Source organism: Gymnodraco acuticeps, unplaced genomic scaffold, assembly GCF_902827175.1.
Source record: "Gymnodraco acuticeps unplaced genomic scaffold, fGymAcu1.1, whole genome shotgun sequence".
Classification (NCBI taxonomy): Eukaryota; Metazoa; Chordata; class Actinopteri; order Perciformes; family Bathydraconidae; genus Gymnodraco; species Gymnodraco acuticeps.
In genome coordinates this window covers 867,675-884,564 of record NW_022990565.1, presented here as the reverse complement: position 1 = coordinate 884,564, position 16,890 = coordinate 867,675, and the positions used below count along the sequence as shown (strand labels likewise).

At 44.5% G+C, this 16,890-nt stretch overlaps 1 protein-coding gene across 1 annotated transcript in view; it reads right to left on the bottom strand.

The window, feature by feature from the left end:
• Window positions 1-16,890, bottom strand: part of col14a1a (collagen, type XIV, alpha 1a) — a 139,211-nt gene that overhangs the window by 116,501 nt on the left and 5,820 nt on the right. The window contains exons 2-4 of the mRNA XM_034227827.1: window positions 13,755-13,871; window positions 9,516-9,659; window positions 8,805-8,906 (exon numbers count right to left, since the gene is read on the bottom strand). Coding sequence (XP_034083718.1) covers window positions 8,805-8,906; window positions 9,516-9,659; window positions 13,755-13,871 — 363 coding nt within the window. The remainder of the gene's footprint in view (window positions 1-8,804; window positions 8,907-9,515; window positions 9,660-13,754; window positions 13,872-16,890) is intronic.

The window sequence follows — 16,890 nt, the reverse complement described above, 5'->3', positions numbered from 1 at the left end:
TATGTCTAATGGGGAATTAAATTAGCACCAGCCTCCTGCCAAATACAAGGTTTAGTTCACTGTCTGGTACCACTGACACAGTGTTTACAGTTCTGAAGCGTTCTACAGAGGCCTATACTACGAATCCAGTTCAACATACCCTGGATATGTTTGAGTTACCCGGCTTACCTAATCCAAAACAAACGCGCTCTCGCTAAGCGGTCCTACGATGCTGGTTATCAACTCAGTAACTCAAGCCTGCTGTGCCCTATCTAGTTCTCATTCATAACACTCCGTTCGATGTCTCACTATGGGATGCGCCTCATCGCGGAGCAAACAGAAGCATCAATCTCATTACGCCAATCCTGATTGGCTGGTGATCTTGACGTCAGCGTCAGGGAAATCACCCCCTATAAGTAGCTTGCGCCACAACGCATGCGCCATTCAAACACCTCTTCTCGCTTCAGAGCACATCTCTATAGTAGCCGGACAAGCTTAACGGTCCACAGACTGAACCCAAATATAACCATTTCGGTCGACGGGCGCTCGCCGGCTACTCCTTCTGCTTCGCAAGAAGACGGTAATACTAACGCCAGTTAGTATTAAAATCGACCTCGCCGTTCTTTCCCCGGAAAGTAAGGTAAGGTTTTGATTTTTCTCAAGCTAGTTACGCACCCGTTGCTAGCTAGCTTCCCCTTACTACCGACACCACGGTAGCGAGGACGCTTTTCTTTTTCTCTCTCACGGAGGAGAAAAGGATTAGAAGTATATTGACACACCAGTCAATATTCTTTGAGAACAAAGGACCCACACCGTCCCCTTTTTCTCCGGATTAAGGACGGGTTGGTAACACCTGTTACGAGCGGGTCCTCTCCACGCCACGAGGCGAACAAGATGGACGCCTCTCCCCCTCACACCAGAGGAGTCAGGGACTCGAAGGCTCGGTCATGCGGCTGCGGGTTGAAGATAGCAGGCACAGACTCACACCAGGTCTGCCCGTCCTGCCTCGGGCTGAAACACGCCCAGGAGGCTATCGACAACCCCGGCTCGTGCGGGCATTGCGCCCTTTTCACCCGAAAGAGCCTCCACCGACGGCTAGCACACCAAGCTAGCTTGTTGGAACAGGACTCCCTCATGTCCACTGATTCGCCATTTGGCAATCAAGACACGGGGGCGTCTGCTGCAGAGACTGAGCCCCTCACTATGTCGGTCTGGGGCTCACTAACAGCGGCAGCTGCGGAACCGAGATCCCACGCCGTGTCAGGCCGGGACCCGGTGGCGGGAGCTCCCGGCGAGACCTCACCATGGTCTCACCCGCGGGGAATGTCCTGGAATTAGACTACATGGGGGACAAAGAGGACGCCTCTGAGTCCCTCCTGTCTGATTCGGATGAGCAAGAAGAATATATCTTCATGTCATCGGCTCAAACGGCAAAGCCGGGAGCGATGGCTGCTCTCCCGGGCGATAGCACACCAGCTTCGCCCTGTCTGAGCAGGGACCTGCAGGCCGCGTGTCAGCGCGCTGCGTCCAGGCTAGACACCCCGTGGCCCGAAAGGGCCAAGGAGACCGCCAGGTCCCGTTACGAGGGGAAACATTCTCCCCAAGCAACGAGGACAAGGAGGCAACTCCTCCCGGTCTTCCCGGAGATGTTGGATGAGGTGTCGGTCTCGTGGAGGGACCGACCCTTTACCAACAAGGCCCCAATCCAGGGTGCCTCCTCCCTAGACTGCGACGGTATGGAGAGGTTCGGCCTGCTCCGCATACCGCCGATGGAACTGCTGGTGGCAACCCACCTCCTACCGAGGATGGGCCCGTCACCAGGCAGGAACCCAACGCTGCCAGCGAAGGTGGATCGTTTCCAGTCAACCATGACGGAACGGTCCTACAGAGCAGCAGCGTTGTCCGCCAGGACTCTGAACGTTTCCTCACTGCTAACCGCATACCAAGCGGAGCTCTGTGAGGATATGTCGAGTAATCCTGGACCGGCCGTTCTGGACGAGTTGGCCGCGGTCACAGACATTTGTCTCCGTGTCCAACGCTGCGCCGTCCAGGCCACGGGCAAAACAATGGGGATCATGGTGGTGCAGGAAAGAGCTAGATGGCTCAACCTCACCAATCTCCCAGACCGGGAAAAGGAGGATGTGCTTGACATGCCCATCGTTCCCGAGGGGATTTTCGGCTCCGCTCTTGCCTCCATGCAAAGCAGATGCGAGTCGAAAAAGAAGGAGGACGAGGCCCTCCACCTCTGCCTCCCTCGAAGGGCCCAGCCGCTGCCTTCGCAGCGGCAGCCCTTTGTCCAAGCTACGAACCCTGCTCGGTTAAAAATACCGAAAGCGCAGAGGTCGCAGTCTGCCCCTCGTCCCCAGCCCAGGCAGGGGACGAGGGCGAGCTGGCCTAGAAAATCTCCGGTTCCGGCTGCAGCCCAGGCACAGCCAACCCAGAATTTCGGCCAGCAGTCGAGGAAGAAGAAGCGAGCGGCGCGACAGCCCCTCCTTCTCCCCTCTGTGACAGAGCTGGAAGTCTACGGTTCCCCAGCTCTAAATGTGTTCCCGCCGCCTCGAGAGATGCCTCAACACCATCCTCAAGTCCGCATAAACACATGTCACACACTTATTGATTTTTCTGTCACAAATCATTTTCCGCTGACGCATCCAGGCTTCGAGCCAAGGGCGCAGCTCGGAAAAATGAAAAGAAAAACAATAAACAGCCCGTCAACTGTTCCCCTTCTGAGAGCAGCTACGGCATCTCTCAAAAGGCGGATTACAGGCGGGTCTGTGAAGGCACCACCGTCACGCGCATGCGCAGTGCCGGCTGGGGTTTTTAAAAGCACCACCGCCACGCGCATGCGCAGTGCCGGCTGGGGTTGTGAAGGCACCACCGTCATGCGCAGTGTCGGTGGGGATTGTCGAAAGGGGGCACCACTGTGTTCAGACACTAGAGGGCCCCATAACACAACAAATAGAGACTCAGAGGGGAAGAGATGTGACATCTCCACTGGCTCTAAGGAGCATGCAGTGGAAGATGCTCACATCATCTGCTTGGGTTTTCAAGACAGTAACACGGGGCTACAGACTCCAATTCGCTGTCACCCCCCCTCGCTTCTCGGGCATTCTGCATTCGCAGGCCCGAGGAGAGTCAGCCCATATTCTGGAGAAAGAGATTCTCTTTCTCCTAGAAAAGAGGGCTATATCTATTGTACCCGCCGAGCAGAGTCAGGGCGGCTTCTATTCCAAGTACTTCCTCGTTCCCAAACGGGGAGGGAACGGAATTCGGCCAATACTTGATTTGAGGGCTCTGAACAAATATCTAAGAAGATATAAGTTCAGAATGCTCACTCACACATCTCTGCTGCGGCTGGTGCGACAAGACGACTGGTTCACATCAGTCGACCTGAAAGATGCGTATTTTCACATCCCAGTATATTACCCACACAGGAAATATCTGAGATTCGCATTTCAGGGGATCTGTTATGAATACAGAGTACTCCCCTTCGGTCTGTCTCTCAGTCCAAGGGTGTTTGTACGATGTACGGAAGCCGCGATAGCCCCGACAACAGGGTATTCGCCTGGCGACCTACCTGGACGACTGGCTGCTTCTCGCACAGTCGGAGCAGGAGGCTGTTACGCAGACGAATGTCCTCGTAAAGCACCTGCTCAACCTGGGTTTCATAATAAACACAGAAAAGAGCATGTTGTGCCCCGCGCAGACTATACTCTTCCTGGGTTTACGCCTGAACTCGGTGCCCTTTTCAGCTCGCTTGTCAGCGGATAGAGTGAAAGCTTTCAGAGCTTGTCTCGCTCTTTTCCAGCTGCGCAAACATGTTCTCTTCAGATCATGCCTGCGATTGCTGGGGCTCATGGCGTCAGCCATCCTGGTCGTACGACTGGGACGCTTACACATGAGGGAGTTTCAGCGCTGGGTGGCCGCCCTAAAACTAACCCATGGCGGGCGGAGAGTGATGGTTACTGTGAAATGCGTAATGGCACTGCGCCACTGGCTGCACCCGACTTTTCTAGTACGAGGTGTGCCTATGGGTGCTGTCCTTTCACGGAAAGTGGTCACCACGGACGCATGTCTGACAGGTTGGGGAGGTATTTATGAAGGTCACCCGGTGAGGGGTCTCTGGAGCAGAGACCTCCAGCGGGCACACATAAATTACCTGGAGCTTTTAGCGGTGTTTCTCACCCTAAAACGCTTTCTGCCTTTCCTCAGGGGACATCACGTCCTCGTGAGGACAGACAATACGACCACAATATCGTATATTAACCGCCAAGGGGGTTTGCGTTCTCTCCAGTTACACACACTGGCGCGCAAACTTATCCTATGGAGCGGTAGGCGTCTCCTCTCTCTGAGAGCGACGCACGTACCGGGAGTGAGGAACCTCGGGGCAGATCTACTGTCCAGAGGTATACCACTTTATGCAGACTGGACTCTACATCCAAGGATTGTGAGCCAGCTGTGGGTGCGTTACGGCAGAGATGGATCTGTTCGCATCGAAAGACAACGCTCAGTGTCAGCTGTTCTTTTCGATGCGCAATCTAAATGCACCGTTAGGCGTGGATGCACTCGCGCACAATTGGCCCCCGGGCCTTCTGTACGCGTTCCCACCCCTGGCTCTGATACCCCCAACTCTGGCCAGAGTGAGAGAGCAACGCCACACACTTATCCTGATAGCTCCGCACTGGCCAGCTATGTACTGGCTAGCGGAGATATATCAGCTGCTGTGCGGGCAGCCATGGCAGCTCCCACTACGCAGGGACATACTGTCCCAAGCGGGGGGGGGCGATCTTTCACCCACACCCAGAGCGCTTGGCTCTATGGGCCTGGCCCGTGAGTGGTACAATCTAAATACAGTGTGACATGACGCTGACCCTGGCAGCTGCCAAGCGAGCCAGTGGCACTCATGCACTATCTGTACAGTTTTCATGCACTCAGTTTGCCCCAGGGCAAACAGAGTGTGGTTGAAGCCTGACCCTGCCTTTATCTTAAGGCGGTCGGTTCGGGTACCACATTTGACATTAAGGCATCCTCCCCGCCACTGTATTCCTCCGGGGAACAGCGGCCGGATTTGCCGTGTCCAGCCCGTGCTTCACGCACGTACAGGGACAGATCAAGGGTGCTTTGTCATAATGACCAACCCCTTGTGTCCTGGGCTAACCCTTATAAGGGCAAGCCTGTTACTAAGCAACGGCTCTCCCACTGGTCTGTGGAAGCAATTGCTTTGGGGCTCATACGAGTCAGAGTTCGCAGGCACCCTCGGGTCCGCGAGCTCTTTCGACTCAGAGTCTGGCTGCATTCTGGACTCTGTCCAGGATGTCTCCCATCAAAGACATTGGTGCAGCGGCGAGCTGGTCCTCGCCGCTCACTTTTGTCTGCCTCCTAACAGGCTGGACGTTCTGCTCCCAGTGTGACTCAAGCAGTGCTGAGCACCTGGTTGAGTCAGAGCTCTACCTGTTAAGTTCTGGTTGGTTTGGTGATTTTCGAGATAAGCTCGTCTGGCAATACGGGAGCTACAATTTCCCATAGTGAGACATCGAACGGAGTGTTATGAATGAGAACTATAGGTTACTTACGTAACCCCAGTTCTCAGAGTAACATGAAGTGAGATGTCTCACCAGACGGCCCTCCTTGCTATGGTGAAGCGAGAAGAGGTGCTTATTTTGAATGGCGCATGCGTTGTGGCGCAAGCTACTTATAGGGGGTGATTTCCCTGACGCTGACGTCAAGATCACCAGCCAATCAGGATTGGCGTAATGAGATTGATGCTTCTGTTTGCTCCGCGATGAGGCGCATCCCATAGTGAGACATCTCACTTCATGTTACTCTGAGAACTGGGGTTACGTAAGTAACCTATAGTTATGTGCACGATCACATGAAAGGGGCGGGGTTAGCAACATTTGACCAATCACAAACATTGACAAGCGTACTGACAGCGCAGCGTCATACTTCCTGAATGAAAAGTGAACTATATTATTAGACAAATATGAAGAAGTTAAACTTTAAACATCCATGACTTAAACACTTTATCCAGGATAAAAGCCACATAGTTGCACCTGCAAGGTGAATACAGCTGGTAAAAAAAAACTGTTTGAATGCGTACATTAACAGATTTATGATATCACTAAGACACGGAAATTACATTTGACTCGAGTGTTTCGTCAACTTAATGTGTTGCTTAAAATAATACTTAATCTTAACGCTAATGTTATAATAGTCAGAGTGCTCTGAAGATGGAAGGTGATATTCTATTAATGTTCACGTTCATACAGTCAGTTGATTTTTGCCGGCCGTCTTTCCTGCAACGGCAGCTTTTCTGTATTTCCTTTCCTTTCTCCTGTAATATGACTTGATCGCTTTAAACTCCGCACACTGAGCTCTGATTGGTCAGTAGGCAGTGCTTTCACTAAGTTGAGCTCTTAGCCTGGAACTTAACCTGCTCCAGAGCAGGTTAGCCGTTCAGCATAAGTTACCATGGAGATCTAGCCCGCAAAGAAGTGAACCAGCGTCGTAGGACCGGAAACCCAGAGTTTTCCCTGAAGCTAAGCGAAAATCCGGCTTCGTAGTACAGGCCTCAGGTCAAGTTGCAGTGTAAATATTTCTCTATCCAAAATGTCATCACTACGACATTTAATCCTATTGGACATTTGTGTGAAATTGTCAAAATGAGTGTGTAAATGATGAGTTATGGCCAAAAAGTAGTGACCTTTGACCAGTTTATTCAGTCCTTTCTTGAGTTCATGTGAATGTTTGTGCCGCTATGTGAAGAAATTCACTCAAGGCGTTCCTAAGAGCCGACAAGAAGACGAACTAACAGAGAAAGAGAAGCACGTAGGGAAGGAGAACCCTAAACATAATGCCTCTGGCCACGGTTATCGCCATTGCAGATGCAGGGAAATTAAGTGGCCGGTAAATAATTCAGCGATGAAAATAATTAATTGTAAATCCAATACTTTTCAACAACTCAATCAGTATGCAGGTTAATCCATTGCATAAGGGCACTTTAAATGCTACCATAGATTGCATTCAATGGGAAATTTGCTTTGATTTACTATCGATTTGTTTTCATCTTCACCAATTCATTATGTATTCACTGATGCAAATTGTCTATAAATAAGTTTTATTACATAGTTAATTGCTCAGTGATATTCTCTTTCTCTCCCTTTCAGTGTGTATGTGTGTGTCCCTCACTTGCTCCATCAGAAAAAAAAAGTGCACGTATACAATAGCAAGAGAAAATGATATTGTGCTAATATAAAAGGGTTATAGTCCATTGAAATGATGACACCTTATAGAGGCAATTTAAAGATGGACTTCTTTAAACCATATTCAATAACCACACCATACTGAATATTATTATTTCTCTATGAACATCACCCTGCACACAAAAACACAAATGATGCAGTTATTAGCATCCAGCTAAAATGCTTAACTAATAAGCACCAAGCACTTAAAACAGAAAACCATATCACACAAAATCAAAGCTTCTGCAGCCAGAGATTCCCAGTTGAACTGGCGGTTACGGCCCGTCCACACAGCGGCGTGCGTTGAAGCTTCCAACGCTTCTGCCCATTCACTTTGAATGGGGTGACGTCACTTTTAGCCGAACTGCATTTTGGGAAGCGACATGGAGCGTTGCTGGCGTAGCTGGCGTCAAAAGTTGAGCAATGTTCAACTTTTGACGCCTCGACGGAGGCGTCAGCCAATGAAATCCCGTTTATGCAAATCTGCCAGTACAAGCACTAGCCAATCAAACCGCGTGTATGCTGGGAGAGACTACGCAGGTCATTTCCTCATATTCAAAAAAATGGAGGGAAAATTCATTATAGCGGTAGAGAATCACCCGGTGCTGTATGATCAGTCTCTGTTCATCTACCGGGATACAAACCGGAGGAGCGAGGCATGGAGGGAGGGGGCAGAGACAGTGGGTGAAACTGGTAGGTTTTCGCCTGTTTGGGGATTTTATATCCAGTTTACTTCGTTTTAACTTTGCTATTGCTTTGTATGTCGGGGGCGGGAGATTCATGTGATTGGTTGTTGGTCGCGTTGCTCGCATAAAATCCCCAAGCTTCAGATACGCCCACCTCCAAGCGCCAACGCACGCTGCTGTGTGGACGCTCCGTCATGGTAAAGATATCAACAGAGGGCCGTTGCTATGCAAGCAAACTAAAGATGAAAATGAATGCATTCCTCTCTTCTCTCGCATTTCAGCAGAGGATGAAATATTAGGCACTTAAATATGAAGACATGCTGCCAACTGAAAGAACATCTTGGTTTCAGTAGCAAACAGACAGAAAGCCAGACAGTCAGTAGAGGAGGAGAGCTCAAATTAACATGCAACCGCACAGACACAAGTTAACGTTGTGGTGCACTCATCGCCTAATATAAAGGTTTCACAGTCACCTCGCTCAGCACTGCATATGCTAAAGACTTTCCAATGTGAATGATTTACCATTGAAGCATAGATGGTTTGGACTCTCTCACTTGGTGGGTAAGTACACCACCAGGCGATGTCTGTCGGAGAATTTAAAAGGTGGATTCTGCTTTAACCGGTTGCACATAAACTCTGCATGGGGAAAACATTTCACAGTGGGATCCAAGTGGACACAGGCAACAGCAAACTAACATTTCTGGCTTTGTGATCCATGGAGCTGGTGTGAAGAACAACTTTGATGGCTGTTTTCCTTCTTTCAAACATCACTATGGCAACACAATTCTTTAAGCAGATTCATACTCTGCACAATTTATTTTAGTGGTACTTTTTGTGAAAATGTGTACTGTATATGGCCTCCTGTCCTGGAAACAGTGTTTGTGTGAGTTTGTCCTACCTCCAGAGATCTCGTTGGCATCCTCAGGAGGCACGACAGACTCAGTCAGCCTCTCAGGCTGAGTGAGGTCCTCTCTGTCACTCTCACCTCTCTCCACTGCAGCTGATAACACAGATGAATCACATGTGAGCAGGATGGGTCTTAGATACACATAGAGATTAAAGTAGAGGGGAATAACTCAATTCAGTACATTACAGAGAAGATAGCGGAACAAAGTGGAGGAGCAAACAAGAGGAAATAGGAAAGGTTCATCTTATTATCCCTCCTTGAGTCCTCTTGCCTCAATCACTTGCCCCAGAAATGTATTGAGACTATCTTGAAGGAGGTTTAAGTTCCTTAAATTAATTTGAAGGAGTTGAGGATAGAGGAGAGAGGAGGCTAACAGATGGGAGGGAAGTGGGGATAAACAAGAGAAGCCTATGTAGACCTCATACTTAAAGGACTGTGTTTAAAAGTGACACTTCAGCAAAGAAGGATGTAACATTTCCAAATTGAGGATTTATCTGTCATCGCATCTATCCCTCGTGTCTTACAAGTATGGGACTCAGACGTGAAGATTAGATGAAAGTGAGGGAAACAATATTGCAAAATAAGGTAATTGGGATAATCCCAGAAGGAAACTTTAAAACATTAGAAAGGAACAGAGTATAGGGAAGATACAAACTGCAGCGATATAATACAATAGAAGAAAGAAAAGACAAATGAACACACCTTTAAATCTGCTCTGAAGCGGTATGCTCTGCTCACTGCCTCTGACACTGATCACACTGACAGTGTAGTCCTGAGAGGAGCTGTAGTCTGTTATCAGCACTTTAGTGTCTGATTTAGATAGTATGATCTCCTTCTGCTCACCACCTGACAGAGAAAGAGAAGAGGGGCAAATAGAAGATTATGGATATTAGATTTGTTTTTCTTGTTGCTTGATCAGTTGCTTAGAAGCAAAATATTAATATTATAATTGCTGAGAAAAATCAAGTACATTAGGCAGGAGAGCTGATAGACTGTCCTTATTCTGAAAGTAGGTAAACATTATGTTCAAAGTCAAATCATGTTATCATAGATGTGTGTGGGAGTACATGTCTTTGTGAAGAGCATCTATCCATCTTTAAAAAAACTCCAAAGCTGAGAAATGTCGTGGTCCAAAGTAATTTGGTTTTGATGATGTTGTTATTTCTACGACCTCTAGTCAAACTTAGAGATTAAAGGTTAATGTAGGCTTTTTAAGTTAGAAAAATACAATATGTTCCTCGAAATAAATTGTGGATCCTCCCAAAGAAACCCAATTTGTGAAAGTGTGTGTTTGTGTGCGTGTGTGCCTGCCTGCGTACTCTCCTTAGCAGTAAATCCCCATCAGGCCAACAGTTGACATTATCATCCCATTTTAATTTTGACCCTGCAATCAATGCTGCCATCAATAAAGTTGTGCGTGCTTTCTCAGCTCTTCTGTCACGTGTGCCTGCAGAGTGATGACTAATGATGCCTTTAGGGGCAGAGAGATCAATCCTGCTGAAGGGGGCAGCAAGTCAGGTGAGGTAACGGCATGGATCATTGTTCACACCACATACCGGAACCTTAGTCAGTGCTGGGGAACATAACTGCTGTCAATCAACCAAATTGCTGCACTTAAAGTGAAGGGCAGGCATTCCCGGGGTCACCATATGACAGCAGTACACTGAGAGTACTTGTCTCAGGTTTCTTAGGGCCCCACTTTAAAACCTTTTCCTTTCCTAACTCTCTTTTATCACTTGATTTATTAGGTGGATGTATTCCTGTTTCATTGTGGGCGTTTTTGGCTCGTCATAGCCATAAAGGCACAGGTGTAGTGGATAACATAAACAATGATTGCATAGGTAGTAAAGCTCAACAAAAGCTTAACTACTAAGCTTATTAAACGTACCCAAAGAGAAATGTTAAAATGGCTATTAGTTCAGCACTTCACATACAGCATCTCCACTGGTTGCCTGACAAACTTGCACTGATGGCAACATGCTGGGAAGTCAATGTGCCAGGCCAAGAAGTATGTATAGCAATAGACTCCCCATAAAACGGCATATTCCCATTTAGAGGTGAACTTTGGGAAGATCAGGCTAGCTTTTTACCCTGTTTTTATGCTAACCTAAACTCCAGGCCATGGGAATATACTAAGTGCATAGACAAAAACAATGGCATTGATATTATCATGAAACGCCTGACAAGAACCTTGAACAACTTTTTTTAAATGAGTAAAAAGTCTTAAAACATGTTTAAGTTCAAACAACATTTCCTAAGTGTTTCGTTTTCATGATATTTAAAACAGCTTGCGGTCTGTGGGACGATGACTCAATTGTGGAAAAGTAAAACCCATAAAAAACATCTTCTTTCCATATTAAGTTTAATTAGGTAGTGGCAAACAACTGACGCTTGACTAGGTTTTTAAATTATTGTCACACTCATTTTGAACTAGAATAAATAGTTTTTTTTAAAGTTGGCTTGAAGTGCATTACAATATGCTTAACATGAATGTTTAATCGAAAATGAAGGTATCGGAGAGCTCGAGCTCAGTTCAAATAAACCGGTCTTAATATGATGGTTTGGTGCACGTGAGTATTTTCAGGTGTCAGTCTCACTGGGGGTTAAACTCTGTTCAGGGTCAAAAATCAAAATGTAATCATGTCATGAAATGTGCCCTTGTAAAACATTTTAAAATGTGTAATTATTATTTTTAAAGTCTTTAAATACTCCTAAAGCATCCTCCCAGTAGTCAATTAGCGGTATCTCTGTCCTCCTGGGATCTGCTTAACTGTAGCGTTTGTCATCGTGTAACTTGAACGTTAGCTAGCATTAGCAGTGGAAAGTGACTCTAAAAGCACCTGTTACCTGTTTATCCTAAACGGAGTTGGGGCTTACAAACATTTTCCCAAACCAAACGCCATCTTTCAAACTATATTCTCCACCTGAAAAGTCTTAAAATGGACTATGATGAATCTCACCTTTGCGTTGCTTGTTTGTCGCTAAATAATTGTTTCATACTTTGACGAAGTGATGACCCGCCTACTCTGTCTCTGATTGGATAAAACTTGTCCCCTGAGTCGGTTGATTGGTTCGATTTAGGCATGAGGAAGGAGATTGGTTAAGGTTTCACTCTGATGACAGCAAACATTTTACTTTTGAATTGATAGAAAAATTACTACTTCACAGTTCACACAGAATTATTAATGTGATAGTTAGCCAAAGAACCGACCTAAAACAATGCGGTTAAAATGTTTCATCCAGATATATGGATCTGCTGCCTGTTAAATAAATCTGAACATTATTCTGCAATCTGCACTGCTGCCATTAATACCTAATCCTATTTTAAAACCTGGACCTAAATTATTCCTCTAAAACAGATGCAGCAATAAAAACTAAACTTTTATCTGCTGACTTTTGCTTTATGTCCTCTGAGATTTGAAAGTAAATATAGACATCTGGCCCTGATAAACACACAAATATGCAAGTACACACAGACAAAACCCATACTATTTGAATATCATAACACATTTTTGGCAGGCTTTTTTTTAACAGACTTCAAATCAGTGCTTATTTCAGTACACGTCATGCACTGTCAAATAATACAGATTAAATCCACTGGACAGAGAAACTCAGACTAAGTAAAACACATTGATGCAATAAGACTTTGGTACAGTATGCTCAAAGATACAACCTAATAATCGGGTGGGGGGTTTACATGAGACAATGTTTTTGTATAAATATCCAGAAAAAACATGCTACTAATTTTTCTTTGGAAACATGACTCATCTGCTTGGACCTACAACCTAAATTCTTATCCAGTTGCACTTACATGTCTCCTTTTTAGAGAAAATCAATGGAGAAAATGTATATATTGATCTAAAATGACATTTTGTTTTTAACAAAAGGACTTTGTTTGTTGTTCACCTCAACTGACCCAAAAAAACTAAGACAGACATCATGGATGCAGGACAGGTATTTGTGTCCACCTTATTATCATAGAAGACTATTATCCACATAGTGTATGGATACAGGGAGGATGTTGTGACTGTGTCCAATTTGTTTTATTGCATTTGCTGAATGCCATTGAGCTATTGCTGCACTCCTCCCTGAGAGGAAATGGCCATACATTTCAGTTTTTGTTCTCTTTTCGGCTGTAAAATGCAGCAATAAATTGTCAGACGAGGTGTTTCTCGCAAAGGGTTGTTTGCGAGAATGAAGTTTTATGATACAGAGTGCTTATTCAGTCCTTACTTATTCATTTTTACATATGCTGCAAAAGTATCTTGTGCCGTGTTCAGCACAGCATTAATATTAACAAAAAGTATAAGGAAATATGGTGTAATTAGATTGATTACAAGGTCACGGACGGATTGTGTCTGTACACTGATCATCTGCTGACAGATGCAGGATAAAAGCAGGAAGTCAGATAACAATCATGCCTGCAACTCCATACAGTAATAATGCAGTTTCCCAAATGCTACTCCATCATAACTCAGTATTTATTTCCAGTGTACTTAGCTAAATGTGCTGACAGGCTTTAGGGATGGACCAAAACATTGCTCTGTCTCAAGCTCGGCATAGGTGCACGACAAACTTTAAGTCCTGCACATCGCTCAGGAGTGATCCCTTCAAAGGAGCTTTGATAAGAAGTAAATTACATAATCCTTCCTGGAGACAGAAAATCCAAGTCATAATGGGACCCTTCCCCCCAAATTGTCAATGTTAAGTCCCAATTATCTTTGGCATAGAGTGTGTGTGTGTGTGTGTGTGTGTGTGTGGTGTGGTGTGTGTGTGTGTGTGTGTGTGTGTGGTGTGTGTGTGTGTGGTGTGTGTGTGTGTGTGTGTGTGTGTGTGTGTGTGTGTGTGTGTGTGTGTGTGTGTGTGTGTGTTGTGTGTGTGTGTGTGTGTGTGTGTGTGTGTGTGTGTGTGTGTGTGTGTGTGTGTGTGTGTGTGTGTCACCTGGTGTGCTCTTGTAGAGGAATAGATAGCTGTCAAAGTCTCCTTTTGGCTCCTTCCATGCCACAAGAAGTTTACTTGAGCTCAGCACTTTGAAACGCAGTCTTTTCGGAACTGGAACTGAAAAACAATTAACCACAATGATATCAAGTTCAACAAAGTTAGGGAAATATTGTAAAAATCCAAAATATGTTAATGAATGAAAATGTTAATTATCAAAAAGTTCCTAGCCACAAGTCATCTTGTCTTATTGTCATTAAGTTAGTGGTTAAACCCAGAAACAACACAGAGACCAAGAGATTCACCCCAGAAAGCCAAAACTCTTACACGGCTAAAAGGGGAAATAGATAAATGGTTAGACAGAAAGACGGAGAGAGGGCTGAGTGAATTTCAATTTTGAAATTCCAGTATCCATGGGAAAAACACATAAATCAAATCAAATTAAATCAGGTTATATTTATCTAGCAGATTTTTAAAACGATCTTTAGTCGAGCCAAAGTGCTGTACATATAATAATTACCTTACAGTAAGGACACTATACAGTAAATACAACAGCACAGATTGTTCAGAATATCAGTATGAGAAAACGACACCCTCTGTCCTTAGACCCTCACATCGTACAAGAAAAAACTTCGGGAGAAAACCCACAATTTAAAGGGAAAAATGGGAGAAACCTCAGGGAGAGCAACAGAGGAGGGATCCCTCTCCCAGGACGGACAGACGTGCAATAGATGCTGTGTGTAAATTGAATAGATAATACATTTTACAGCGTAGGTAGACCGAATGTTTGGAAATGCATGTGTCTATAATAAGAAGATGAATCCACGAGGATGTCAACAATCCTGTGGGAGCCATCAGGGAAGCAGCAGGTCAGCATGGCATACAGCTCAGCTTCAACTCAAAACAGCATGAAAAAGGTTTTAAGAGGCACAGGTTTAGAAAACATATTTCCAGTCAAATTCTCTTCTCAAGATACATTGCAAAGACAACCGATGCAAGGAGGGATGATTTATATTTCAGTCACAACAAATGACTAGAAGAAAATAAATGAAAAGCAGTTTTTGCCTGTAACAACTCTCAAGAGTGTGATCCATACGATATTGTGGAGAAATATCAGTATCATGGATTGGTTTACAGTCATCGAAGAAGAGAATTTCTCTGTTTTTAATCTACGGCCGAGAGACAGGTAACTGAAGAGATTCAGAGAGAGCAGCAACAGAAAAATATTTTACTACATAGTCACCTCAGATGAAAACAAAAATCGCTGACATAAGCATTATGTCTGCGGCACCTATCACCATTTCCCCATTTTGTTGTCTATGTAAGTTTACTACCAAGTATTTACCATAAACAACTTATTTTTTATTTCTATGTCTACAAAGTTTCTATAAGTGAGTCAACAGTCATCCATAAATCTGATGACACTGGCAATGTACTGTAAACTTTACCTGTGGGCACTCTTCAAATCATTTCAAAGATAGGAACAAGATAATAATTTGATTCTCTTTTTGCTTTGTCAAAGAATAATAAGCTGAATAGGTTTGAAATAATTCCTTATTTGTTTGTAATCATTGAGTGCTCATTCATACTTATTTCTTACTGAAATTTCGCACTACAATGTTTTGTTGTCGTTTTTATTTCTGGATGTCTAAAGAGCTCATTTTGCAGCAATCTAATCTAGACCTACAATACATGGAATAACTGACTCACGTTGGCAAACCTACAAAAAAGGCGGCGGATTTTCCAATAAATGGCATGTGATGAATGTTTGTAGAGTGCTCACAATGTAAAGACTGAACATCAGCCATTATGAAGAAACTGTGCAGAGGAGATATTGGTGATATGATTTTGACAAACCTGTGCATGATTTTCACTCGCTGATGAGAACAGACTTCCATCTTTCTCAACGGAAAATCCCAATCAGGCCATAATTAGGAAGCACAGCATTTTCGTAATTATTGTTATTTTGTAAGGAGACTTGTTTGAGTTGGTCCATTAGAAAGCCAGTTTGTTAGTTGAGTGATAAATGTGATTTTAGATTCTTGAGAAGAAACCTCGGACAAAATGAATCTGGTGAAATGGGTAAAAAATACGATTTAGTTTACTTTTAGTATATTAATATTCTACTATGTTTCTAATGTAGTATTTATATAACTTATTAAACCTTTTTCCCCTCCTACTGTATAATCAATTATCAAGGGTAAAGAGAAAATCCTTATTTTAACCATAACTTTCCTTCCAAACATCCTTGATGCTTTAGTCATGGCATTATCTCACACATTAATGTGAAGTGCCAACATTTAAAGAAGCCAAGAGAACAGAATCCAGTCTCAAGTTGTCAAACAAGGACAACTTCTTGAACATTTTGTGATGCTGTTTGATCATCTTGCAGAGACACGGTGCAGCACTTCACAGTTTTACATTTTGCTTGCTCCCTTTCTTAAGCAATCACACCTCGCCACCTATCAAATACTCAAAATGCATAGGATGAAACGGTATAATTACACCACACAATACGGATCTATGAATAATTTAAGTCTGGGATAGGGCCGGCTGGTAGATTATTACTCTGGTATCATTTAGTGTGTTTAGTTGAATTGAGTTTGCAGAAAGGGTACTAATAACAGAGGGAAAATTGCTTTGAATACTTTCATCTTTGTTTTGCATACCAATGAACACGCACACACCCACACGGAATATAGAAATTGTGTGTAAAAAAGGAATAAGCCAACTATGACTCTCTTTTATTCTGTGATTGCATGTCAAGGTCTATGAGTTGGAGGCTATTCCAATGACAGCGACAATAATTAATGAATATGGACATAATAGCTCCAACGGCTGCAGATGCTGACAGAACATGAGGGTCTCTGATATGAATTACCCTTTACAAAACGTCCACATCTGATCTTGTTTACCACCATACAGCCATACTCACACACTCTACCTGAATCTAGGCACCGTGATTATGAAACCTAATAGACATCCTCAAGATTGTAGACTCCCTGGAAAGATGGCTTAAACTCTCCACCCTAAACTAACAGAGTTTAAAGCTATGAATGGTGCAACAATATATCATGCAAACCAGAGCCGTTTATCTCAAAGAGTCACACGGCTGGAAGCAGCAAGCCCCCCACAGCTC